At 39.9% G+C, this 25,690-nt stretch overlaps 1 protein-coding gene across 2 annotated transcripts in view; it reads right to left on the bottom strand.

The window, feature by feature from the left end:
* Positions 1-516: 516 nt before the first annotated feature.
* bcl11aa (BCL11 transcription factor A a) overlaps positions 517-25,690 on the bottom strand; it is a 181,280-nt gene continuing 156,106 nt past the window's right edge. The window contains exons 4-5 of one of the 2 annotated variants that reach the window (XR_011886841.1): positions 18,715-18,850; positions 2,995-3,081 (exon numbers count right to left, since the gene is read on the bottom strand). Coding sequence is in view for 1 of the 2 variants with exons in the window: in XM_072265276.1 (XP_072121377.1) it covers positions 3,037-3,081 (45 nt within the window). In the remaining variant the exon portion in view is untranslated. Of the gene's footprint in view, positions 3,082-18,714; positions 18,851-25,690 lie in introns of both variants that reach the window. The other variant, XM_072265276.1, reaches the window with a different exon arrangement.

Here is a 25,690-nt window from a genome sequence, read left to right on the forward strand (position 1 = left end):
TACATTCTATCAATGAAACCAATTGCAGGGCTAACCCTTATTAACCTAAATTCCTTGCGTGATCATTTAGCACCTAAAAAGGTGATTTGGTAGTGCCTGAGGAGGGAGAAAATCCTCTGCTGTTCTCTGGGACTTGATGCAGTATTTTCCAGGTGCTTTAATAAAGTTTCTTCACGGGCTGAGCTGAAGATTCTTCATATGATACATTGTAACACCTTATAATCCAAATGCATGTTTAGGTTTCTGTTATTCCAGAAAAAAATATTAAATCTATTTAGTTTCACAGAACTCATTATAAAGGGAATTTAAGATGACGACATACCAAATTAATATAGTCCAAAATATGTAGCTGGTCCTCCTGTGGAATACAGAATATAATACTACACTAACTACACGATCATCTTAGGAACGAGTTATTGTCTTAAGTGATACATGCCCTTAACACTTTGTATTTTAACTTTCTTATTCCAGATACTAAAACCAAATCAAATTTCAAATAATCACTAAACACATTAATTATAATACAACAAAAAAAATTTATTGAAAGGAATACAAAATACATGTTTCTGAATCCAGGGTGACTTGCTGAAATAGAATACATTTCATAGCAGCATATATACACTGTCAGTACAATGTCTGGTTACAGCATTGTAAAAGGTTGACAAGGTGCTTAGTATTCTCATAACAAGCTCAAATGATTGTTCAGAAAGATTAAAGAATTGTCATTTTTTTAAAAAAACTGACTTTACAAGTTTATTTCTATGACCCTTTAAAATGGAGAGAAATGTGTTTTATTTTTACATTTAGGACATAAAACAAGGAATTCTAATAAATTTTGACTGTACTTACAATCATAGCAACACCAGCAATACCAGAGCATGCTGTAAGTAGTGTCCTTTTCATTCTGTTATAGTAACAGAATATGTCATTCTCAGTTAATGAGCTGCCAATTCTGGTGTCATCTACAAAATGTAAAAATCTGTACATACAGAAGATCCCATACAGATGCAACTTTGAGACCAGCGTATTCCCGATAAACGGAATTTGTTCCCAAACATCAGTTCTGATTGTAACCATCAGTAATAGTGCAGTTAGACCTGTCACAGCTGAACTTGATTCTAATCCATTGCACAGTGCAGGACTCAACTGCGTTTATCTCTCTGCAAAGGAGAAAAATTGCACCAAGCAAACTCTGTTTAATAAATATGGATCGGCATCTGAGATGGTACCCCATTGCCTGATAAGTGGTAAAATGTGGACTAATTCCCGGGAATCTTCACATGACAAGTAGTAAGCAATGAAGGAAAGGTGCATGCCGTTGAGGGACAGAACATTAGCAGAACAGTCCCTCTGGGCACACGGAAGAACCCTCTTGCTGGCCATTTACAGAGTGAAATTAATGGAGTCTTGGCAATAGGCCACCTGCCCATTCATTCACTTTGCACAGTGCAAGGCAGAACCCAGAGGTGCAAACTAGGCTGAATATAGGGGCAGCAAAAAAATGATTCACAAATATTCCCTTGAATTATGCATAGGATTTTTGTTTGCCAGTAATGAAATGATTGGAATCTTACTAACAAGACCCCTTTTCTTAAAATAAAATCACACTAATTTTTGAAATTTGTAATTTTGCTTTGTTTCGATAGTGTATACTGATACCATTGGAGAACAGTTTGGAGAAGTTACCAATCCTAATGGTCTGTTGGGATTGAATATAGCGCAGGCAGCTGATGCCAAGGTAGTCCTCACTAATGGTGTTAATTGTGCTCCAACACACAGTCAAAATCAGTAAATAATCCAAGACTGCTCTTCATGATGCTATCAGGACCAAATACTTAAATAATTTGCAGTCAAAAAATTAATAGAAGTAGCCAAAGAAGAATAAACAGGCAAACAATCATAGTCCTATGTAATGGGTTGATGATGAGACAGTCTCATTGGCATCACTCAATGCATTCATTAATTTTGTTTAAAGAAAAAGAATAATCTGTCTCATTATCAAGAACACTGTAAAAGTTTGATTTCTGGCCAACAGGAAGGGCACAGTGACCCAACTACAATCCTAAAGAGGCCAATTAAGAAGAATAGAAAATGAGTTGTCAGGAATTTCCAACTTGCAAGCCAAAAATACCTGAAAGGTAAAAAAAAAAGAAACCAAATTTGCTTGGCAGTGCTCAAAAAGAGTGACAGGTGTGAGTGCATGGCAATCATTTCAACAACAATTTGATTAATGAGTTTACCCATAAAAACCAAGCTGCTCTAAGCAGTTACTAGAAATTCTCACCTTCCCCTCCTCCTGCAGATTAGCCACGCCCCTTTAAGGTTTTGGGTGGGGAATTTGTGTTTGTTTTTTAAATGCATATATATTTGACACTGATTGTAATTTAGCCTTTCACCCTACATAAATGCATTATCCTGTTTACGTGGAATGTCTTTATTTATTTTCATTGATCTGACACGCAAGTTCAATCAAAATTGCTCTCAGACATCAGGCATTATTGTATGTTCCTGCTTTCATTTCCTTCTAGCCATTCCAGTGCAGTCCCATACTCAAATCTCCATAAGAATCTGAAAATCCTACAGAATCCTATTAAATCCTATAAGGCAATAAAAAACCTCCAAAATTCCCACAGGATCCTATAGGTTATTAAACAGGATTTCCTTAGGGAATAATTTAATGGGATTCTAACTACTGACTAGTGGAAATGTCTTACTGCATTGCACAGTTTTAAATGTTACATATGAAAATTCTATAGAAAAAAAACAGTGCATTGCACAGAGAAATTCTACGGAAAAAGTGCCTTACCAGAGAGCGTCTTTATATCAAATATTTAAATGTTTTAAGTTATGAATCTCATACTTTTCAAGCACTAGCTTTAGAAAAAAATTACATTACTTCGTTTCCCTTCAAAAGGGAGAATGTCCACGTAGATTCCATCGGTTGGAACTTTGTTGATGGTGCTCCAGTCTCACCTTGCTGAGCGGGTGAGGCAACCTCTGTCTGTTTTTACTCCAGTGGACCTGTCCAGCTGGGTTTCACTGTGGCTGTAATTGAGACAGATAATAGCCGTAATACCTCACCTATAAGGATAAGATTTGGTGAATTAATAGACAAATACAAATCGAAGAAGAAATTTGAAATCCAGAGATTTCAGGAACAGTTAAATAAAATGAATGTTTGCAAACTGGATGTTCATCATTCACAGGGACAATGCAGCTTGGTTTGCCAAACCTCCAGGATTTCCCTGCAGTTTAACAAGAGTTAAAAACTGATCTGGAGGCTATCAAGGCAAATAATCAGTGGGGCATTCAAAATCGCACCTCAGGTAAAAAAAATAATTGGGCACTGTTCGTTAAAAGTTACAAAACCATGCTGGACTTGGACAAAGGATACTCAGAAGCCAGAAATTACCCAGTCAGTTGATGAAGAACTAATTAGTTTGGAAAGCAAGTGTGCTGCCAGGTGGAGCTGTCTGTGACCATTAGTGAGTTGTAAGGTCAAAGTCAGACACTTCAGGAATACAACCATCCAGAGCCGATGACCTTTTGATATCACAGTCATATAGATGTACAGCACAAAAATGGTCCCTTCAGCTTGCCTGTTTCAACCACTTTGCCCACAGCTTCCAATCAAAAAAGCATCTTTTCCCACCACCCTCCTTCCCCTATCCCCGCGCAAATTTCAGATCCAATTAGCCAGTCTGTATTGGATTCCATGTGTCATAACTTTCTGGATCAGCATACAATACAGAACTTGTCAAATGCCCTGTTCAAGTCCATATACTGCCATGTCATCATCGGACTTAGTTACTACCTCAAAAACTCAAGCAATTAGGATTTCCCTTGCACGAAACATTGCCACTTTCCCTCATCAGACACTGCCTTTCAAAATATTCACAAATTTTATCCCTTGGAAATTCCTCCAATAACTTCTCTACTACAGCCATAAGGCTCACTAGCCTGTCGTTACCTGGAACTAATTTAGCTATCCTCTAATCTTCTGGTACCTTACCAGAAGATGCAATAATCTCCCTCAGGGCCCCAGATATTTACCTTCCTTGCTTCCATAGCATTTTGGGATTTATCAATCCTAAGGCATTCCATGACACCTAATGCCCCTTCCCTAATATTGACCTGCACCGGACGATCAATATACACTTTCCATGAACTAACTTCCCTGTCCTTCTCCTAGGTGAATACAGAATCACTGCATTTATTCTGGATCCTCCCCACATCTTGTGGCACCACACACATTACCTCCTTTGTTCCTAACTGGACCCACTATTTCTCTGGGTACCCTTTTTTACTTAGTATAATAATATACTGTTTTTGGATTAATATTAATTTTACTTCCAATTATACTTCATAGCCTCTCTGTCTTCCTAATTTCTTTCTTAAATTCTCACTTACACGCTCAATATCCTCGATTCCAGTTATCTATAACTGCTGTATGCTTCCAAACCTTCAATATCCTTTGTCATCTGAGGTTTCCCAATCATACCATCTCTGCCCTTCATTTTACCAAAACATGCTGGCCTTGAATTCCTGCAAAATCTCTTTTAAGATTCCCACTTATCAGCTGTCATTTTACCTATATGCATTTGCTCCCAATCTTCTTTCACCTAATCCTTTCTTATGCTATTAAGACAAGCCTTCTTCCAAATTAGGATCATAACTTGAGGACCAGGCTTAACTTTTTCCTTAACTACTTTGAAGCTTCAGAATTATGATCACTGTTCCCAAAGTGTTCACCCACTGGCATTTGTACTACCTGCCCAGTCTCATCTAGTTATCTAGATATCATCTCCAAAAACTCTCTTGGATGTACTTACAAATTCCACCCCATCAATGCCCCTTTCACCAAGGCAATCCCCAGTCAATATTAAGAAAGTTAATATCTTCCACTACTGTAACCCTATTGCTCTTGCATCTTTCTGCATTGGAATTTCAGCAAACGCTGAGGCATCCTGTTCAGAAAACTCTTGGGAAGTGTCGGCAGGTACACAAAAATGCAGCTCCACTCAACATTCAGGTTAGAGAAAAGATTTTCAGGAGTTTTGCCAGTCTGACCTATTGCTGTAGCCAACTTCTGACCTGCAATGTTAACAGCTAACTTTACTGCACAAAATCAGTTGTAATGAATGAAGCAACACACATCAAAGTTACTGGTGAACGCAGCAGGCCAGGCAGCATCTCTAGGAAGAGGTACAGTCGACGTTTCAGGCCGAGACCCTTCGTCAGGACTAACTGAAGGAAGAGTAAGTAAGGGATTTGAAAGTTGGAGGGGGAGGGGGAGATCCAAAATGATAGGAGAAGACAGGAGGGGGAGGGATGGAGCCAAGAGCTGGACAGGTGATTGGCAAAAGGGGATACGAGAGGATCATGGGACAGGAGGTCGGGGAAGAAAGACGGGGGGGGGGAACCCAGAGGATGGGCAAGAGGTATATTCAGAGGGACAGAGGGAGAAAAAGGAGAGTGAGAGAAAGAATGTGTGCATAAAAATAAGTAACAGATGGGGTACGAGGGGGAGGTGGGGCCTAGCGGAAGTTAGAGAAGTCGATGTTCATGCCATCAGGTTGGAGGCTACCCAGACGGAATATAAGGTGTTGTTCCTCCAACCTGAGTGTGGCTTCATCTTTACAGTAGAGGAGGCCGTGGATAGACATGTCAGAATGGGAATGGGATGTGGAATTAAAATGTGTGGCCACTGGGAGATCCTGCTTTCTCTGGCGGACAGAGCGTAGATGTTCAGCAAAGCGGTCTCCCAGTCTGCGTCAGGTCTCGCCAATATATAAAAGGCCACATCGGGAGCACCGGACGCAGTATATCACCCCATTCGACTCACAGGTGAAGTGAATGAAAACAGTTTATATTTTAAGAAGATTTCATGATTAGTGTGCCACCCTATCTGACTCAGTCACTTCTATAAGCAAACACAGTTCCAACAAATGAAACAATAATTGGGGATGATTGTATTTCTTTTCACCTAAACCTAAATAAATCAAGAAAAGATGAATTGTCTTGTAGTATGCACTTAAATACCAATGATTCAGTTTGTGGTTGATCACATTATGATCTTCTTAACTCCCAATAATTAGCTACAAACTGAGTTTCAAAGAATGAGAACTCAAAATGAACATTAGTTGTGTGAGTGGATTCACACAACTGTCACATGATCAGCTCTGGCCATCTCACACCTTACTGTCTGACTTTACTTTTAAATGGTATCTCAGTCAGGCTATACACTCTTCTTAGTACAACAAGAGCTTCTACACATGCACATCTTCCCACTTAGCTGTTCTTTTTTTAATCCAGTCATTGACTTCCACTGTCTTTTTAAGTTAATAGCACGTTAAATATTACAAATCAAATCTGCAAAAATATTACAAAAATATTACAAAATGCATGAGTGCAAAAAATGAGAAAAAAGGAATATTATAAACTTAATAGCTTGATACAACAGAAGAAAAAAAATCTATTCCTACTCAGAAATCGCACTTCTCTACCTGGCAACAATCTACAATTAATCCAAACAGAAAATAACTCCTGAGTTACAGAAAGTTGTAAAGTTACTCGGCTCCATCATGAGTACTAGCCTCCACTGTATTCAAGACATCTTCAAGAAGTGGTGCATCAGAAAGGCAGCATCCATTATTAAGAACCCCCATCACCCAGGGCATACCCTCTTCTCACTGTTATCTTCAGGAAGGAGGTTCAGAATCCTGAAAGTACACACTCAGTGATTCAGGAACAGCTTCTTCCCCTCTCCCATCCGATTCCTATACAGATATTAAACCCATGAACACTACCTCACTTTTTTATATTATTTGTTTTTGCAGTATTTTTAATTTAATTAGTTAATATAGATATATATACTTACTGTAATTGATTTCCTTATTCTTCTCTATATTATCATGTATTGCATTGTACTGTTGCCACTGAGTTGACAGATTTTACAATATACTGTACGCCAGTGTTATTAAGCCTGATTCTGATTCAGTTGTATTTACCAGAGATGATCTTTAGACCACACAATTACACCGTTACTGAGTGTGCCTATTTCCATGTCAGTGATACGTCTCACTCCACTTCTGTCTCAGTTCATCTGATATTAAAGCCTTTGTATCCTTGATAGAATCCAAACCCACAAGTCACCATTTAAAAATAAGAGGATGGCCTTTTAAGACAGGGAATATTCATTCTCTATATATTCTCCCTGTTGAAACCCTCACAGCATTATATATTTCAAGGGAATCCCTTCTCACTCTCCGAGATGTCAGGCCGACTCCCCAACCTTTCCTCACGTGACAACCTGACCTCTCCATGTGCTTTTTTTTTGCATAAGTGGATCACAAGAGGTGGAAGCAATCTTGAATGTTTTATTTTAAGAGAGAGGGTAAGCAAAGGGATGAAAGGTTACCGAAATTTGGTGGGAATGAGGAGGTGAGGTTACAATCAAATCAGCTTATTGAATAGTAGACACAAATCAAGAGTTCATATGGTCCATCCCTGTTCCTAATTCATATTCTCATATGTTTGCTGGCATGATAGCAGACAACATGTCCACTACAGACTTAATCTCAGTACATCATCACAACTTTCTTCTTAACCTTTCTCTTCAAAAACAGACATCACATCTCTGGGCCTTTACTCACTGGAGTTTAGAAGAAAGAGGGAGAATCTCATTGAAACCTACTGAATATTGAAAAAGCTTAGATGGAGTGGGTATAGAGATGTTTTCAATAGTGGGAAAAACTAGGACTAGAGGGCACAGCCTCAGAAGAGAAGAACATACTTTAGAACAGAGATGAGAAGGAATTTCTTTAGGCAGTGGGTGAATATGTGGAATTCATTGCCTCAAACAACTGTGAGGCCAAATCATTGGGTATATTTAAAATGGAGGTTGATAGGTTCTTGACTATAGACAGCGTCAAAGGTTATGGGGAAAAGGTTGGATAATAAGGTCGAGAGGGAAAATAAATCAGCTTTGATCAAGTGGCAGAGCGGTCTTCATGGGCCAATCTCACGTATATCTTATGGTCTCATGGTATTGGTACTAATGAGAAATTGTTTAATAATTTCATTTGAGAACCAGTGTTACTTGAACTTCTATTACTGAGCAGCAGTACACAGGTAACATCTCCATATGTTCGATAGCAAATTCACTTCACAGTCCAAAAGAATGGGCCTACATTAAATCTTTGCTAAACAAAGATCATCTACAAACCTACTGCCATTCCCTGACAATAAAGATCCACAAATAAGTCCCAGTAAAATGTGAACTATTTCCCATATTATACGACTCACCTGTTTTACAAGGCAGGCACCTCTAGAACGGAAGTACAGGCATTGAACATCTAAATTAATGTAGTTGAAAATGAAAACCTAAAACTTAGAACTGAACTCGTGGTCTGCTGGGGAGGTTTTGGCCTTCCTGAACACATCTGAGGTATAGACTGCTGAAGGCAAGAACTAACATTGTTTCTGCAAAATCCTCCAAATCCATTGGCAGTTAAATGAACTAGCCTCAGTTGTCCCACCACCTCCACCAATCCCAACATCAAAGCCCTGATTACCCTCTGTCAGCGACAGACTCCTGCAACAAGCACTTTCAAAGGGCAGCGTAAGGGTTCAAGGATGTCTTCAAAGTCTCCTTGAGAAAATGTAATATTGTCCCCAACTAGGCAGCACATGACTACTCTAAATGGAGAAGAAGCAATAGGGATAGTAGTTACTATTTCAAATCCTATTAGGACCACACAGAAACCCATTGTAAACATCAGAAGAAATGTACCAGCTCAGAAAGCGTTCGTCTGCCTACTTTGTCAGGCATATCCTGCACCACCCCCAGCAAAGTTTGCAGATCCAATATTGACTTCAAAAGCTCCCGCAAAAACCACAATGGAAAAAACCATAATGGAAGAAAGTCTTTAGGGACTGACTCTCAGAAGAAGCTGTATAATAACAACAAACAAGCTGACGAAAGAACTCAACGTGTCAGGCAGCATCTGTAGAGGCAAAGGGATCGTCGATGTTTTGGGTCACTTGGGCCATGATGCAGGGTCTCAATCCAGAGTATCGCCAATCCCATCCCACCTCCCCACCCCTCCCCCCACACTACCACAGATACAGCCTAACTTGCTGAGTTCCTCCATTAACTTGCATGTTGCTTCAGATCCCAGCATCTGCACTAGTTTAGTGCTGGAAACCAAATACAACTTTCATTCCTTCTATCTTTCAGTATTTTGTGGGAGGTGGGAAATCGCACTCGGCTCTATTTCCCTTGCAATAGTTTTCAAATGTTATTGTTCCATCTTTCATTAGTTTTTGGATACTATTTTTAAAGTTCTCTCAGACTATTTCACTTTCAGCTTTCCATGCAGTTGTGCAATCCTTTTCTCAACCCATACTATACCCTTACTTACGAAACTGTAATGTGCACCCAGAACCTTGAAGCAGGTTTGTGGGGGACCAACAGACCAAATACTGCATTGAATATCCACACAAAATGGTGTTGGAGCCACCGTCAATGTATTTTTTGCATCTAATGACAGAATAGCATAAAAAATTATTTCAGTAAGACACTCTATTAACACAACATAAAATTTCGTAGCTAATGAAGGGAGCTGAGCATGATAACTAGGAGTAGGGTTCAGTACTGCTGAGCTTAGTTTCGGCCAGTTTGCTCAATCCCTACATCTCATTGCTGGTAAGTGAGATTTGGCTCTGTGCTATTAACACTGCCTGACTTTGTCAATGCCTTTAGAGGTTGGGAAAATGGCCAGTGCCTGGGTTTTCCATGAAAACTGTATGGAACTCAGTGACGCCCTGCACAGTTGCGAGGTCTGACATTTCTCACTATTTAGGATGAATGTGAATGACTATATTAGAGAGGATGTCAGTGAACATGAAGCTCCAGTGCAATAACAACAACGCACATTTATGTGGCATTTTCAGTAGAGTAAAGCACCTCCAAAGGGAAAAATAAAGATATTCAGCAAAGCAGGGGAGAGTCAGGAAATAAAGAAAGGAAGGTTAAAGAGGAGGGGAGTTCCAACAATGTTTTGAAGATAAGGAGAGAAGAAATACAGTACAGGGACTGAGGACCTAAAGTGTAGAATCAAGTTAGAGAAGACTGGAAAGAGAGAAGACATATACTTATCAAATCTGAGAGAGTTGATGGGAACATACAGAGCACAAGATAGGATTGATGTGCGATTTGTGTAAGTGCAGCATGGACTCAGTGGAACAAAGGGCCTATTCCCATGTTTCTTGACCCTGCATCTCCATCACAAGTTTAAAGTTCAATTTCAAAGTAAATTTATTATCAGAGTACATATACGTTACCATATACAACCCTGAGATTTGTTTCCATGCAGACATACACAGTAAATCCAAAAAAAAACACAACAGAATCAATGAGAGACTGCACCCAATCAGACAGACGACAACCAATATGCAAAAGACAACAAAATGTGCAAAACACAAATGAAAATAATAATAATAAACAAATAAGCAATAAATATTAAGAATGTGAGATGAAGAGTCCTTGAAAGCGAGCTGAAGTCAGGGCTTATTGCAATTGAGAGACAGGTTTCTGAATTCAGTGCATTGGGGAAAACAGTACAGACTGACAAGGCAGGAAAAACAGGACAGTAAGTCCCGGCTGAGGAATGTCAGAGCTGAAGTTTCTGTAAGATGGAGGCTGAGATGTTATTTGAGCAGAAGGAAATCTGAGGTGATAAAATGAGGATATGGGTCTCGTGGTGGGAATAAAGTGTGGAGGTGGAAATGATAAAGTGACCCTGGTGGTGGACATGAAATGGATGGGTTGAAGTGGAGTTGAATGCCAAACAGAGAAACAAGCATGGGGCTCGAGGGGGAGGCAACAGAGTGGAGTTTCCTTTGTCCACATCTTGACAAAAGCCAATCAGAATGGAGCTGAAGTTATAGGAAAAACAGTTGGATGTTATCAACAAACATTCAAAAGCATGTAACCATAGTCCAGAGTTGATGCCCTTGGGAGACGTGATGGTAAGAAAAACAATGAAAAGAAAAACTTTATGGAATTCTGAGCACTTCAAACATTGAACACAGTACACAGAAAGGTCAAGATTTGAAGAGCAGGGAAGGATAAAGTATTTATGCATTCAACCTAACACCACACTCACCCTGCATAATAACCATCACCATCTTCACTCACTTAATACAATCCAATTCATTATAATCTGAAGTGATGGGAACAGCCTGTTCAGACACTGATGGAAGAGCTGGATGAAAGATCTGCAGTCAGCTGAAGGTAGTGGTGGATCACTGCTCTTTTCACCTCATCATTTTAGATGCATTTTAATAAAATATCTAATTTCAGTCTCACTGGAAACTCTGTTACTTTTGCAGGCTTCATGCAACATTTACAGCCTCTACATTTTTCCTTAATTGGCTTTAAGACTGGCAGAGAAAGGGGCCAGTTCGTGTTCAGAGAATGGAGTGGGTAGGAGGAAGGAAAAGGAGGAAAAGAAAGACTTGTTATGTAAAGTTTAGTGATTCAGGAAAGGCCCCATATGTCAACTGCATTTCCTTTCTGATTACCGTTTAATTAGTTTCTACAATTGAAAGCACTGTTTCTCAAGGACATACATGTAGATGATTGTGCCATCTGCCTGTAACATGGTTCTCAAGAATTTCAATTAGCTGCTTTATTTCTTTCTCCAAACAAGAAACCAGAAACTGAGCCCCACCCTTCTGCTGTCTCTTTTATTATTCTCCATTAAAATATAAGTGGCAAGTTTTTGTACGCCACAACTAATGAACTATTCTATTTTGTAGCTGACATTGTTTGCCGTGCCTCCCACAGGCCACCAGACAAAATGCTTTTTAACCTTTGAAGACCAGTGTGGTGAAAATGCTTTCAGAACTGCCGTCTCTCAGCTCACGCTTGTCGTTCTGCTGGAGAAGTGGGCCAAACATCCAGGATTTGACAGCTTGCGCTGAACTCTAACAGTTCCGAAGAGCAAACAATCATTTTAGAGACAAAATAAGGTTCTGTTGTAAACCTTATTGTTGAATTACCACTACAGGCAAAAGATTAAAAACTGGAAGGATTAAAAAAAAAGGCTAAAATTTCTGTCTGTCCGTGCTTTAGTTTCCTATTATAGGCTGATGTAAATGAGATAGTCCCAAGGACAGAGTATGTGGAAAATAGTGGGAGGGGCAAATCCGCTTTTGTTTAAAATAAACGCGTATCTGTGCACCCGTGCATCCACTTGGAACTTGCCTGCTGTTTAACTAATTAACGAGCAATTTTAACTAAAGGAGCTAGCTAAATTTTTTTTTGAGGGGGGAAGCCAAGAAATTAAGGCTGCATGCCATAAAACATTCCCGATATTGTCTACTAAATCTCGATTAAATTTATTTTTAAAATATAACTTGATCCGCTGCGTGTTAATTCCTGGTGATTAGAATGATTATTTTACAGGACTATTAATCATCCTGTTTCTAGCCTACCTAAGTCAATCAAAGTAGACTGTTTCATCTTGTCTTCCTTTATTTGATCCTTCCCCCTCCGCTCCAAAATCTCCCCAAGCCATTGTCAAATGATCCTTCCACCAATTCGGCAGTACTCTTCTTTCTGCCACCAACACCTTAACTAAAAACTGCTTTTCATTTGAGTTAAACAAGTTATGATATGTAGGGGGTGGGGGCTTGATCCTACACTTATCCAATATCCTTACACACTCTTTCCAGTGGCTATTAATGCAATAGTGAGAAATGATAGCAATCACTGATTCTTCCTGTTTCTATACTCCTGGGACAAGGACACCTCTGAATGTTCCTCCAGCTCCTTCAGCTGTGATGAGTTAGCTCAGCTGGGACCCCGTCTTGATCACCCTAAATGGAAGAGTAAAGTGAAAGCTGTCAATATATTTGTAGTTCCGTGTGCCCGTGCCAGACCGTCCTCTCAGAATACAGTATATGTAAGTGTTCAAGGCTGTCCAGGAATACTGCCTCTTTTACCTGGGATGCCTCAGAGATGACGGCCAGTATCTGGTGGGGGTTGGCCTCTTGCACCCAGCTCCTCCGGGCGGCTTAGCCTCGACTAACAAAACTTGTTCTCTGGAGGAACTCTCAGTGCTAACAGCAGCAGCCACGGGCACTGCAGATCAGATCTCCACTCTGAAAAAAATCCCTCCTATCGGCAGTCGCCAGGGGAGTAAAATATACTAAATTACATTTTGCAGGACAAGTCTTGAAATACTGTACTTGAAAGAACGTTAATTTACGTTAACAAGCAGCCAATTACAGCAAAATGTTGTACATTGAATCTGCTACTAAATGGTTAAAAGAAAATACAGTGGGCCGGATTAAAACAAGTAAATGTAAAGTCTACCGCCTTTCATTTGGCTGACAATTCTAATTATAGGATTTTAAATTTTAAGTGCATGATTTATACAAGTAGATCTGACCTCTGCGGAAAATCTGCTCTCTCCATCTCCACCTGGCCCCTACCCCACCCTTTCCTAATGCCTGACATGAAAGGTCTACAACTGATTCCAATCAAAACAAGTTCCACTGGTACGTTGGGCTACTGTCCAAGAAATGTGTACATTTCGTGAGCTTGGCTATTTTGCCTGAAGCCAGCGATGTGCGCGGACATGCGTAGCTCGTTTTTTTTTGCACAGGTCAGACTAAGAATATCGGAAAAAAATCGTAATAAACCCCACGAAATCCCTTTACGTAATATCTTTCACTTCTGGCGTCATATTCGTCTGAATCTATCATTAACAATAATTCCCTGTCCGAAGAGTTGCGGTGGTAATTGCTAACTCTTCATTCAAAGCAGATTAAAACACAAATTTACTAGGGAGACCACGAGCAGTTCCGACATACATTAGAAAATAAAAGATTAAGATAAGCAGATAGCACGCAAGAGACCCTGCCAAGTTAAATGAAGGGCAAAGGGTGCATACAATCACAGCCAAACGTTCACATGCTTGGCTGCAAGAAGAGGGATCTTTAGAAGCTTTGGCTCCACCTTGCCCCGCAGCGAGCTAACCTCGACTACAGCTGTACCATCTTTCACTCCAGTGGACTTGCTTTCCGTAGACAAATTGATTTGCAAAGGTTCAAACTGGCAGCTCTGTCTGCTTTGCATACAGAGCGTTCCTCCGTGTCACAATAAAAGTATCTGAGGCAGACAGTGGGTCGCAGCGGGAACGGGCCGGTTCAAAGTCCAAACGACACCCTCCCTTCACCCTAGTCTGGTTTGAAAGGTCACCGCATGTCTAGGACAAAAAAAGTCTCAGGATCTGAGCCTTTATTAAAGGTCAGCATTATTCAACAGCAGTTCACACGCTGGTGCTCAGAAACAGTGCGCGCGCGCACACATAAAGCCCCTAGAGCTGCTCCGTGGTTACAACTGGAAAGGCCGGCTACTTGTGAAACAATACTCCCTGCCCAGTGTACACGGTAACCACTGGAGTCTGGAACGCTTTAGTGTGGCTTTGGCGCGTCTTTGCAGGGTTACAACACCTCAAAAGACAGTGAACTGCACCCACGACTGATTTGCTCCCTCGGGTATTTCCTGGAATCTTGTCAGTCCCGCATCATCAAGTTCAAGTTGATTGTTCTTGTTGGCTTAGTCTCGGACATTTTATCCACTTTTCAAAACAACAAATGCAGATTCTTCTTTATACTCCTTTCATTTACGTCAACCATTGGTCTCAAACTCTAAGAGCAATTTGGTTCATTCACAAAACGGCACCTTGAAGAGTGGAGGTTATATCTTTGGCTGTCTTTTAATTCTTGATGTTCGAAGACATCTTTATATTTTAGCTAAATTAATCCTTTTTTTTACTTATCGACCATTTTGTGGAAGAGTAGTTAATGGTCAGGAACTATTAATGGACCTTGTCAACATTGTGGTTGGAATACGGGATCCACAAAGTAAAATGGGGAGCAACAGGCAATCTGCTAGAGGAAAGGAATTGTCAACGTTGACAATTCCTCCACAACCACACACACACACACACACACACACACAACAGAATCTGCTTGACCTAATAAGTTCCTCCAGCAGATTGTTTGTTGATCCAGATTGTAGCATCTACAACACCTTGGGGAGTAGTTCTTGGCTGCTTTGAGGAGATTGGTGATAAACTTCCCCATAGGTGGTTGGAACTCTGATTTTTCTCATAACATCTAGTACATCATTCTCATCAAAGTCGTAGGAGATTCAGTTACGGATTTGTGACCAAGTCCTCCTTACCTTTGTTCTAAAAGGTCACCCCTCAATTTTGAGGCTGTGCCCTCTAGTTCTGGATACCCCCACCACAGGAAACATCCTCTCCACATCCACCCTATCTAGTCCTTTCAACATTCAGTAGGTTTTAGTAAGATCCCCATGCATTCTTCTAAATTCCAGTGAGTACAGGCCCAAAGCTGCCAAACACTCCTCATATGTTAACCCCTTCATTCCCAGAATCATCCTCATGAACCTCCTCTGGACTCCCTCCAATAACAATACGTCCTCTCTGACGTAAGGCGCCTGAGAGTCAGGGTACTTGTATCAAGGAGAGATTCATGGGTTCAAAGTGTTCTTTTCATTAGGTCAAGACCTCCTCTCTGTCCTCCTCATGGACATAGGGGTAAGGTTTTCATGCAGACGATAACAGGTATCTGCAATTGACTGCCAGAGGAAGTGGTGGAGGCTTATTACAACATTTAAACAGCATTTCGACAAATTCTTGGACAGGGAGGGTAAGAGGGATAAAAGCCTAATGCAAACCAATGGAATTAACATTGTTTGGCATCATGAACTGTAAAGGCTAATTTCTCTGCTGTACAGTTCTATGATTCTAGCTTGTATCCATTCTTGGCTCTCAGCAGGTGGGCCCTCAGATGTTTCGACCTTACATGGCTCTAAAGGTATTGAAACCCCTGTACATGTTATGGTTAGTAGTGGGTCATTGGACTGCTTGCTTTACTTCCATCATCTTTTCTTTAGCTGCCAGATTTTACATGGACCTCAATCTTCAGCAAAGCTGTTTATTTTTCCTCAACGCATGGTGGAGCTTCCATCAAAAATGACCCATATTTGTGGTTAATAAGCTCTTGTATCTCCTTGTCATTGTGATCAAATCAGTGGGGCTGTTTTTTTTTATTAGGTAGAGAAGCCAGGAGTCTCTTTACAGGTGCTAATAATAGTGAAATTCAGGCCAGTCCAGACATATTGTATGCTGTGAGGGTATCAGTGGTTGGGGTGTGTCAGATAGCCTATAAGATACTGCCTGATTAAATTTGTGATTGCAGGGCACTTGAGACCATCAACATTGAGATCCCATTTCTCTCACTGGAACAAAAGCAGAAATTCTGGGAGAACTCAGCCAAACAGGTAGGAGCTATGTAAAGAGAAACCTGTCACATTTCAGGTCCAGAACACATCCTCAGAACTCGGCCTTCATGAAGGGTTGAATCGAGCTGAAGTCTGTGTGGGCTGAGCTGGAGCCGGAGACATCAGCTGAGGAAAGAAATGTGGCTACAGAAGCAAGTTTTGGTCAGAACCTTGTCAAAGAGAAGAAGGGAAACAGAAATAGAAACAGTGAGCAGAGTGGAGCAGATGATGGCATTCCCACCAGAATATTTTTTTTGAGATGGGGATATCCAGAAAAGAAGCCATAGTGAATTCAACAGAAATGGAAAACGATAAAACTTCAGATGCTGGGATCTTTCAGAAAAATTCTGAGGAAAGGTTGCTGACCTGAAATGTTGACTGGTTTCTTTTTCTACAGATTCTGCATGAGCAGTCATATCTGCTTTTGTTACAGGTTTGAGTATCTGCAGTTTATTTGTTTTCCACTTCTGTTGCTGGTGTTGTTTTCAGATAACAGAGTGGTTGAGAACTTAATCAGTCGACTTGTCATGGTAGATGTATGACACAGGTGGTATGGACCTCCTTGCAATTTCTCACTTGGATAATGAAATAATCCAGATTCCTTTCATCTGGAGGTGTAATGGACATACTTTCCAACATGCAACAACTCCAAGAGAAACAGGGCAGGGTGAATTAACTGCCATACATTTCTTTTTACCGTCTATTCAATCAAGAAGGATTATGGAAGATCCTTCCAAACTTCCAGTCAGTAATTCAGCTCCATCTTATGCCGGCTTTATTATGCCATCCACTCTGTGGTCTTAGTGGGTTTACAACAGACTCAGCATCAAAGCAGAATAATACCAAACAAGTATGCACTGACATGTTTCTCAGTCTTTCTCAGTGTGATGCTGCATCTCACCAGCAGCAAGCTTCCCCTTGGAGTAAAGACAATCAAAATGATAATGAAAACCTGTTCAGCCTGTGTCACATCAACTCCAGCACCAACATCATCTCAACTTCAGTCATCAAGCTGCACGATATGCATGCTTGGAGGCTAACCTCCAAATTATCAGTGACTAATTGACTGAACTATACAAAATTGTGCTTTACATTTAATATATATGTATAAGGGCCTCTACCAACTTGTTCCTGTTGTACACCACCATTCTCTGATAAGGAAAGTCCATGATGATATTCTGAAAAATGTGAATTGCTTCTCATATCTTGGTGGTCATCCTCAGAGAAAGCAAACATTAATGATAAAGGTCACCATTGCGTTCAGTGAGCCAGCAGAACCTTTGGACATCTGAGGGAAAAAAAAGTTTAACCATCTTAAACCCAGCATGGTTTACCAAGCTGTCGTGATACCTTGCCTTCTACATGCTTCTGAATATCTACAGCAGATATCTCAAAGTATTGGGAAAATACCACCAAACTGACAGAAAAGTTAATCAAACAAAGATAAGCATCCTCTAGACTAATATATCCAGCACTAAAGCCCAAGTTACACTCAACCAATTCCTGTGTAGGCCACTTAACAGACACCAGATTCCCAAAACAGGCACTCTGTGCTTAGGCAACACAAGACTGCTGATGCTGGAATTTGGAGCACAAAGAAAAAACATCAAAAACAGTACATTCGTGATGGAGAAAGACGGAAATTTCAAACTGCAAGGGTAAGAGGTACAGAGAGAAAGTGGGAAAGTAGTGTCAAGGCCAAGACTAGATCAGCCACAATCTTATTGAATAGCAGAGCGGGACAAGGGACTGACTGACTGACTGACCCCTACTCCTGTCCCTCTGAAGCTGGGTTATGTATTCTCAAAGCCTCCTTGAGAAAGTGCAGCGTCCTCACAGACCCGTGGCAACTCCTGGCAGCAGACCACCCAGAATGGAGAAGGAATGGTACTGAGACCCTGGAGACCATTATCAGGAACCCAGTGTAGAGCACAGTGAGCTTGGTTTTTTGTAAAAAAAAAAAGAGCTGTCAGCTAAAGAGTGGCTGCTTTCAAAACCTCCAATGGTCAAGGTCAAAGTAGAAGGAGTCATCACCCACTTGGTCCCAGTTAACTCAACTCTGCTTGGAACCACGGCAGTCTGGTGGATACCCTTAATCGGGGGGGGGGGGGGACAAACTTCTTCGACCTCATATAAAGAGTGAATGCACTAGGTGAGGAAAGAGAAGCGATGCTCCACCTATGGGAGATGCTGGCTGGCAATGCAGCTGCCTTACAAGTCATGCGAGTAATTCACTTGCTGAGTGACACTGGCTTTGCCGGCAAGCCAATTCAATCGAGTGCCCCAACCAAAGTAACAGGAAAAATATATTAGATCATATTTACCCATTTTCTTTCAGACGTTTTTCGCTTCCTTGTCCCTCCTCTGCCGCGGAGGCGGTGACTCACGGTGGGGCGTTGTTCCATTGATATTGGTGGATTTATAACTCTTCGCCCAAGTGGCTGTCTATCATGTGTGGACCTGGACAGTGAGCATCACTAGGTTTAATGATCATTGAGAAGAGGTGCCTATTACATTGCCCAAGGTGCAAATCCAATGAGTTCAGTAGCTGCATGTTAATCAGGAGTAAGAACCATGGACAAATATTCTCTTCCAAAAACAAGAAACAATTACAGTTATCATCTTGCTCTCCTCTATAACTGCACAGACTGTATGTCAAAGTTTGTGAAGGGCTACTTCTTTGAATTCATACATGTCAGAACAAAATTTTGTAACAAGACCAATGATTTTAGAATTAGTTCAATCAACATATGGCCCATTTATTCAAAATATGTCAACAAATCAATCCTTAATTTATTACACCATTATTTTGGGAAAGTATGCTTATCAGTAATGGCAAATCCATTCACAAGCCGAAGGTCAGCTTATTAATGGAACTGAAAAACTATCCTGTAAAATACTTTTTGTAGGGGCTTTAGCAGTAACACCTATAATGACACCTGCATGGTAAAAACTCTTTAAAAGTGAACTTCTTTACCTTCTAAGTTACCATGTAATTTATAGACCTAAGGCATATATCAGTCTTAAGACATGTTCATCTCAGAAACTGCAATCCCTTTATACATTTAAAGGGGTCATTTTTGTTAAATTTCCTACACCTGTAAATGCACAAAACATCTTCATTTCTTATGCCAGTTGGAAAGGGAGAAATTATTTCCATATATTACTGCTAATATATGAAATGATCAGTTGGAATTGTTCGTGGATGCTGTAATACCAATAGAAAACAGAAAATAGTGAAAGCATTCAGCAAATCAGCCTACAACTATGGAGGGAGAAAGTAAGTTAATATTTCAGTTGATGAGAGTGAAAGATAAAACTGTTCAAACAGGTGTGAAACGTTTTGAAGGAATGGAGTTAACTTTCAGCAACAGTGAAGGCATGGCAGAGATGGCCCATTTACACGTATCTGTTCATGGGATGTGGACTCAGCTGCTGTGCCACCATTGTATGTCCATCTAGAATTAAGTCAACTAGTAAAAATCGGAGAGATTTGCCAAACTGGAATTCCATCCAGGCCGGACAAGGTAAAGGTCCCAAAGGGACATTAGCTAACCAGGTTAGTTTTTACAAGAATCTGATAGTTTCATGGCTGACATTTTTTTTTAATAGCAAGGTGTCACAGCTAAGCATAAACTGGGAACATGTATGAGGATGCATGTAAAATAAGGACAAACAGAGTGGAGACATTCCTTTAGTGAAAGGTAAAATGATACTAGCCAGAGAAGCATGATATTCTGAGTACTTCTCCCAAACCAGTTGCAGATAACAGCATTTTGTAAAAGTAAAAGAAGGTAGTATTTTTAAGTTTCTAAAACTGATTTGTTATCTATAAGTGCCTGCACTTCACATCAATTTACCTCTGAACAACTTTTTTATTTGCGAAGTATCTCAGAGTAAATAATACGCAATGACGAGCACTGTAGGCATGCTACGTTGGTGCTGAGATGTGTGGCGACACTTGCGGGCTTCCCCCAGCACGTCCTTGGCTTTGTTGGTTGTTGACACAAACAACACGTCTCACCGTATATTTCAATGTACATGTGACAAATAAATTTGAATCCTGAATCTATAGATGTCGACCAAAGCAAGAGTTCATACCTGATCTCGGTGCTGTTTACTTCACACTGCAATGGGTACTTGTCTGGATCAAAATAAAAACTTTCTGTCTGCACATCCACCCAAATTACACAGTTTCAAGTAAAATTAAAAGACTGCCCTAGCTATTCATTCAGTAAAGTAAAAGAGAAAGCCCTGTATTTATATTGCACCATTCAGTATATAGTTTCACAGCCACTGAAACATCTTGTTATACAGTTACTGTTGTAATGTGCACCCATATCAGCTCATTTATGCATGGATGTTTTGCACAAACAGCAATGTGAAAATGATTACGTATACCCTCAGTGGCCCTTTATCAGGGAAATCCTGTACCTAATAAAGTGGCCACTCAGTGTATGTTCATGGTCTTCTGCTGCTGTACGTGTTGTGCATTCAGAGATGCTCTTCTGCACACCACTGTTGCAATGTGTGATTATTTAAGTTACTGTCACTTTCCTGTCGGCTTGAACCAGTCTGGCCATTCTCCTCTGACCTCTCATTAACAAGGCATTTTCACCCACAAAACTGCCACTCACTGAATGATTCTTTTTTTTTTGGGGGGGGGGGGTTGCACCCCCCTATAAATTATAGACAGTTGTGTGTGAAAATCCCAGAGAATCAGCAATTTCTGAGATACTTAAACCATCCTGTCTGGTGCCAACAATCATCCCATGGTCAAAGTCACTTTGATCACGTTTTTCCCCATTCTCTTTGGTCTGAACAACAACTGAACCTCTTGGCCATGCCTGCATGCTTTTATGCTTTGAGTTGCTGTCACAGGATTGGCTGATTAGATATGCATATTAACAAGCAGATGTACAGGAGTACTTAATAAAGTGACCACTGAGTGTATATTATTGCAAACAACAGGAATTCTGCAGATGCTGGAAATTCAAGCAACACACATCAAAGTTGCTGGCGAACGCAGCAGGCCAGGCAGCATCTCTAGGAAGAGTCTAGGAAGGGTCTCGGCCTGAAACATTGACTGCACCTCTTCCTAGAGATGCTGCCTGGCCTGCTGCGTTCACCAGCAACTTTGATGTGTGTTGCGTATATTATTGCAAATTTGTTTGATTGATAAATATTGCCCCTAACATCAGAAGTAACGTCTTGTTTTTTTCAAATAATATTCAGAGTCCTATAACATAGGACCCTGAATATTATTTGAAAATATAATGTCAGGAGCCATCGTTTAATAACCCAATGTAACTGCTGCCAAGGCCCAAAATGCCCTTTCCATTTATACTTAATCATCAGTATAAGTATGATTATCTCAAATATACTATAGATAGTTGCATTGTTGATCCTTTCATTTCCATTGAACATATTTTATTTGTTTTATAGATGTTAGAGGTGAGGTTATTCAAACATGGAGAGGGTGTGGGGAAGAACTTTACTCATCAATTATTGTACCTGGCCTGCCCCAAAACTCAATGCATGTCTGAGTACTAAGTCAAATCCCATCAGTCTCAATTTGAGCAGCCAGGTTCTGCTAGGTTTAACCATCCAAAAGATGACATCTCTAACAGTTCAGTCCTTCATTAGTACTACACTGAAGTATGAACATCAACTTTTATGTTCAGGACTCTGGAGTGGGACCTGATGTCAGAGGCTTCAGACTCAGAGGTGAAAGTGTAACACATTAGCCATTTTCAAGAGCATCATGCAAACTAACGATATAAAATAAGACAACGGGACTGAATTAACAGTGAAGCAAAAAACAACTGGCTGGAGGAAATCAGTGAGTCAAGCAGCATCTGTGGAGGCAAAGGGCAAGTTGATGCTGACGCAGGGTCACGACCCAAAACTATTGCCTGACGAGCTGTGTTCGTCCAGCAGTGTGCTTTTTGCTCCAGCTTTCAGCACCCGCAGTCTCTCATGTCTCTAAATTAACAACAGGCTTGATTATTACCTCGTACAACAGATCTAAATTTATTAAACAAAAATATCTTCCTGAGCCCATTCTAATATTTCACTACATCAGAACGGACAGAACTCTGCTGATCAAATGGATTCATACAAGAGCAGTCTCTCATACTCTAAAGGGTTATAAGTTATCATAAATTAAGCTATTTTTGTAAATATAGACATGTTATCAATTGATGAGATGTCTAGAATTATGGAACCACAAAACTCCTTCCTAACTGATACTTCATCCGTGTTCTCACTAGACATTGCCATTACAATTGACAAAAAAATTATATTCAAGCAATTTGGACAGTCTAAAAGTTACATCTTTTTATATTATTTACTTTTCTCTCCATTTATAAATAATGTCCTATCATTTCTAACTGGTTTGGTCAGGGAACCTTGTTCTTTCCCACTGCCCCTAGGTCGCTGTGCGTGCTATACTATCTCTTCCTTGAAAATACTCTGGCTACAAAATGCCCCGTTATGACCCTTAGATCATGAGTGACCTCATTTGCATAGGGAAGCCCCTTTTAATTGTATTTTTATCCATTTTGCAAGGCAATCACTCTCTGAAAAAGGCCACATATTATCATAAGGAAAATGGAGGAAGGCTCTGAATAAACAGTAATTAAATGCAAGAAGTCATGTGATGTCTGACCTGGCTTCAACAACACAAAGCTTTTCATTTGAAGTAATTCACAATCTATGGTGGTATTAGGGTACAACTCCTGACATCCGCTGAAACACTTGGGGACCGGTAGGTGCAGTGGGAGAAAAATGACCAAGTTTAAAAGCCGAAGAAGCAGACTGAATTGCTGAATCATTAGTCGATGAATTTATGTGAAATAGCCAAACATATTTATAGCTTTCAAAACCTTCACGACCATTTTACAAGTTACAATGGTCCACAGGCTTTTTAATATACTAGAAACTGTATGTGATTGTGCAAAGCCCCAGGCATTTTACATATATTATATAAAGACCTCACAATGCAGACGTCAGGCTCCCAGACAACAAAATCCAGACAGCACTACTACACAGAAATGTTTGACAAAGGTGTCATGTGATGTTAAGCATGAAACCTAACACATGAACACTAACCTTTAGACCTCTCTCAGTATTTGAAATTTAGATTTGGTTTAGTTACAGAATCCCTTCTATAGGTCTGAACTGAAAGTCTGCACTAGTACTGCACTGATATTACTGTAAAAGGTTTCCATCTTGTGTATGAGATTTATGCCACTAGACATAACATAGATTTGAATTTCTAAATGCTTTCAGGAACACTGGTCTGTGCTAAATCTCAAACTTATATATTATGTTGTTTGAAATGAAGCACAGTTTAGCAGCAGTGGCTGTAGAAGTGAGCCAGCAGATTTGCCATGCACACACTTATACATGTGGTAAAGCACTTCTGCTAGAAACAAAACATAATATTCTCTTAAAGTGACTGTAGCCCTTGCTGTTGGCCTGTATTCCTTCTCTGCCAGAACTAATTTCTTAAACACGTCTCCCACTCTCAATTTCAGTCAATAAATGTCCATGTAATTGCTTGGAAATCTGGTTTCATTGCTTCCAAAAAAAGCCTCCAGTGAATCTTAAAAGATAACATGCATGTCGACCATTAGATTTGTGAATTAAAGTAAACTCTGCATCTAAAGTGTGATGTTTTGATTTTTTTTTTCTTTTTTAGTTGTGGTAAGGAAAAAGGGGCCCAATTTCCATTCCTTGGCTTTAAAAAGGAGGTACTCCTGACATGAAGACAAAGCAAAGTCTTATGGTAGTTTCCACAGAAATTGATCTCAAAGGATTATAGCACAAAAAAAATCAAACAGTAGAATCATTTCAGGTGGGGCTAAGAAATAACAAGAGTCAGGAAAGATTGGTGAGTAAATTGATGGTATATGAACAGGTAAGGATCAAGAGATATACTGTAGACCACGTGTAGGCAGATTGAAATAGTTTAAAAGATGTTTATTTTTTTCAATAGGTATGTTTAGAACCAACAAGTACTTCAGATCTTCTGTGGTGTAATAAGAAAGGGTTAGTAATAATCTGTAATCAAGAATTTGAAGGGAAGAGTAATCTTAATATTATAGAATTTTACATAAAGAACACAAACGTTTACTTCAATCCAAACTCAGGACCTTAAATCTAAACTGCAAATATAAGGGATGTGAGCTGGCTTTAGTAAAGTAACAAACTACATTGGACGGTATGAAATAAAACATATAATTATTAATATTTGAAGAAACAGTACATAATTTACATCTATATTTATCTCTATAGGCAAAAAAATGTAAAGTGAAAATATTGTAGTCAACAAGTTAACAATAATAAATTCTCATTTAGTCTGTATTTATACTTATGGACTTATTGTGCAATTGACAAGGATTTCTAAGCATATTAAACAATTTCAAATTATTTTTCAAAAGTGTAAGTTTGTCTGGGGTCCTGACGCAACTTTGTTCACATGCCTCTATTATCCTATAGCACAGTGAAATAGTAATCTAGTCCAGTGCACTAAAGTCTATGCAACAAAACAGTCTTATGTGTGTTATGAAACTAAACTCTAACAGTAAAATTGATTTCAAATATCATGTTAATGTGAAAAAACATTTTTAATGGATTGCATTTTTGTAAGGATATTGCAGTAGTAGGAAGGCAAGCGGTGCCTTGACCTGTAGTGTAAGAGTAGAAACGTCTTGCTCTTATTATATACAACCCTTATGAGACCGTATTTGGAATACTGTGTATACGTCTGGTCTCCCTTCCTCAGGAAGTATATATTGGCAACAAAAGGAGTGCAAGAACAGTTCACTAAATTGACACCTGAAAGCATATGGGAAGAAGTTAAGCAGATGAAGCCTAGATTCTCAACTTTAGAAGAATAAGAGGTGAGCTCAATGATAAATATAACATTTTTACCGAGGGGGGGTGGCGGGTGTTGACAGAGAAGATGGTTTCACAAGCTGGGGTGTCTCCTGAACCAGGAATCATTGTTTCAAAGTTATGGGTCAGCCTTTAATTATATTGATTTTTTTTTTGAAGTTTTCTACCAAAGGGCGCTGTGGAGGTTCAGCCATTGGTAGATTTTTGGATATAATGGGATAGGGCTAGTGAAGGAAAATGGCCCTGAGAAAAAGGTCAGGTATCAATGACTGGCAGAGTAGGCATAGTGGCACAGCTGGAGGAAGCACTGCCGGACAGTTCCAGAGAGACAGGTGGACTCCTGACCTCCATGTTCTCTCACCAACCAGCTGGGTTTCCTTTGGCTGCAGTTTCCGT

This window comes from Mobula birostris, chromosome 8 (assembly GCF_030028105.1).
Source record: "Mobula birostris isolate sMobBir1 chromosome 8, sMobBir1.hap1, whole genome shotgun sequence".
Lineage (NCBI taxonomy): Eukaryota > Metazoa > Chordata > Chondrichthyes > Myliobatiformes > Myliobatidae > Mobula > Mobula birostris.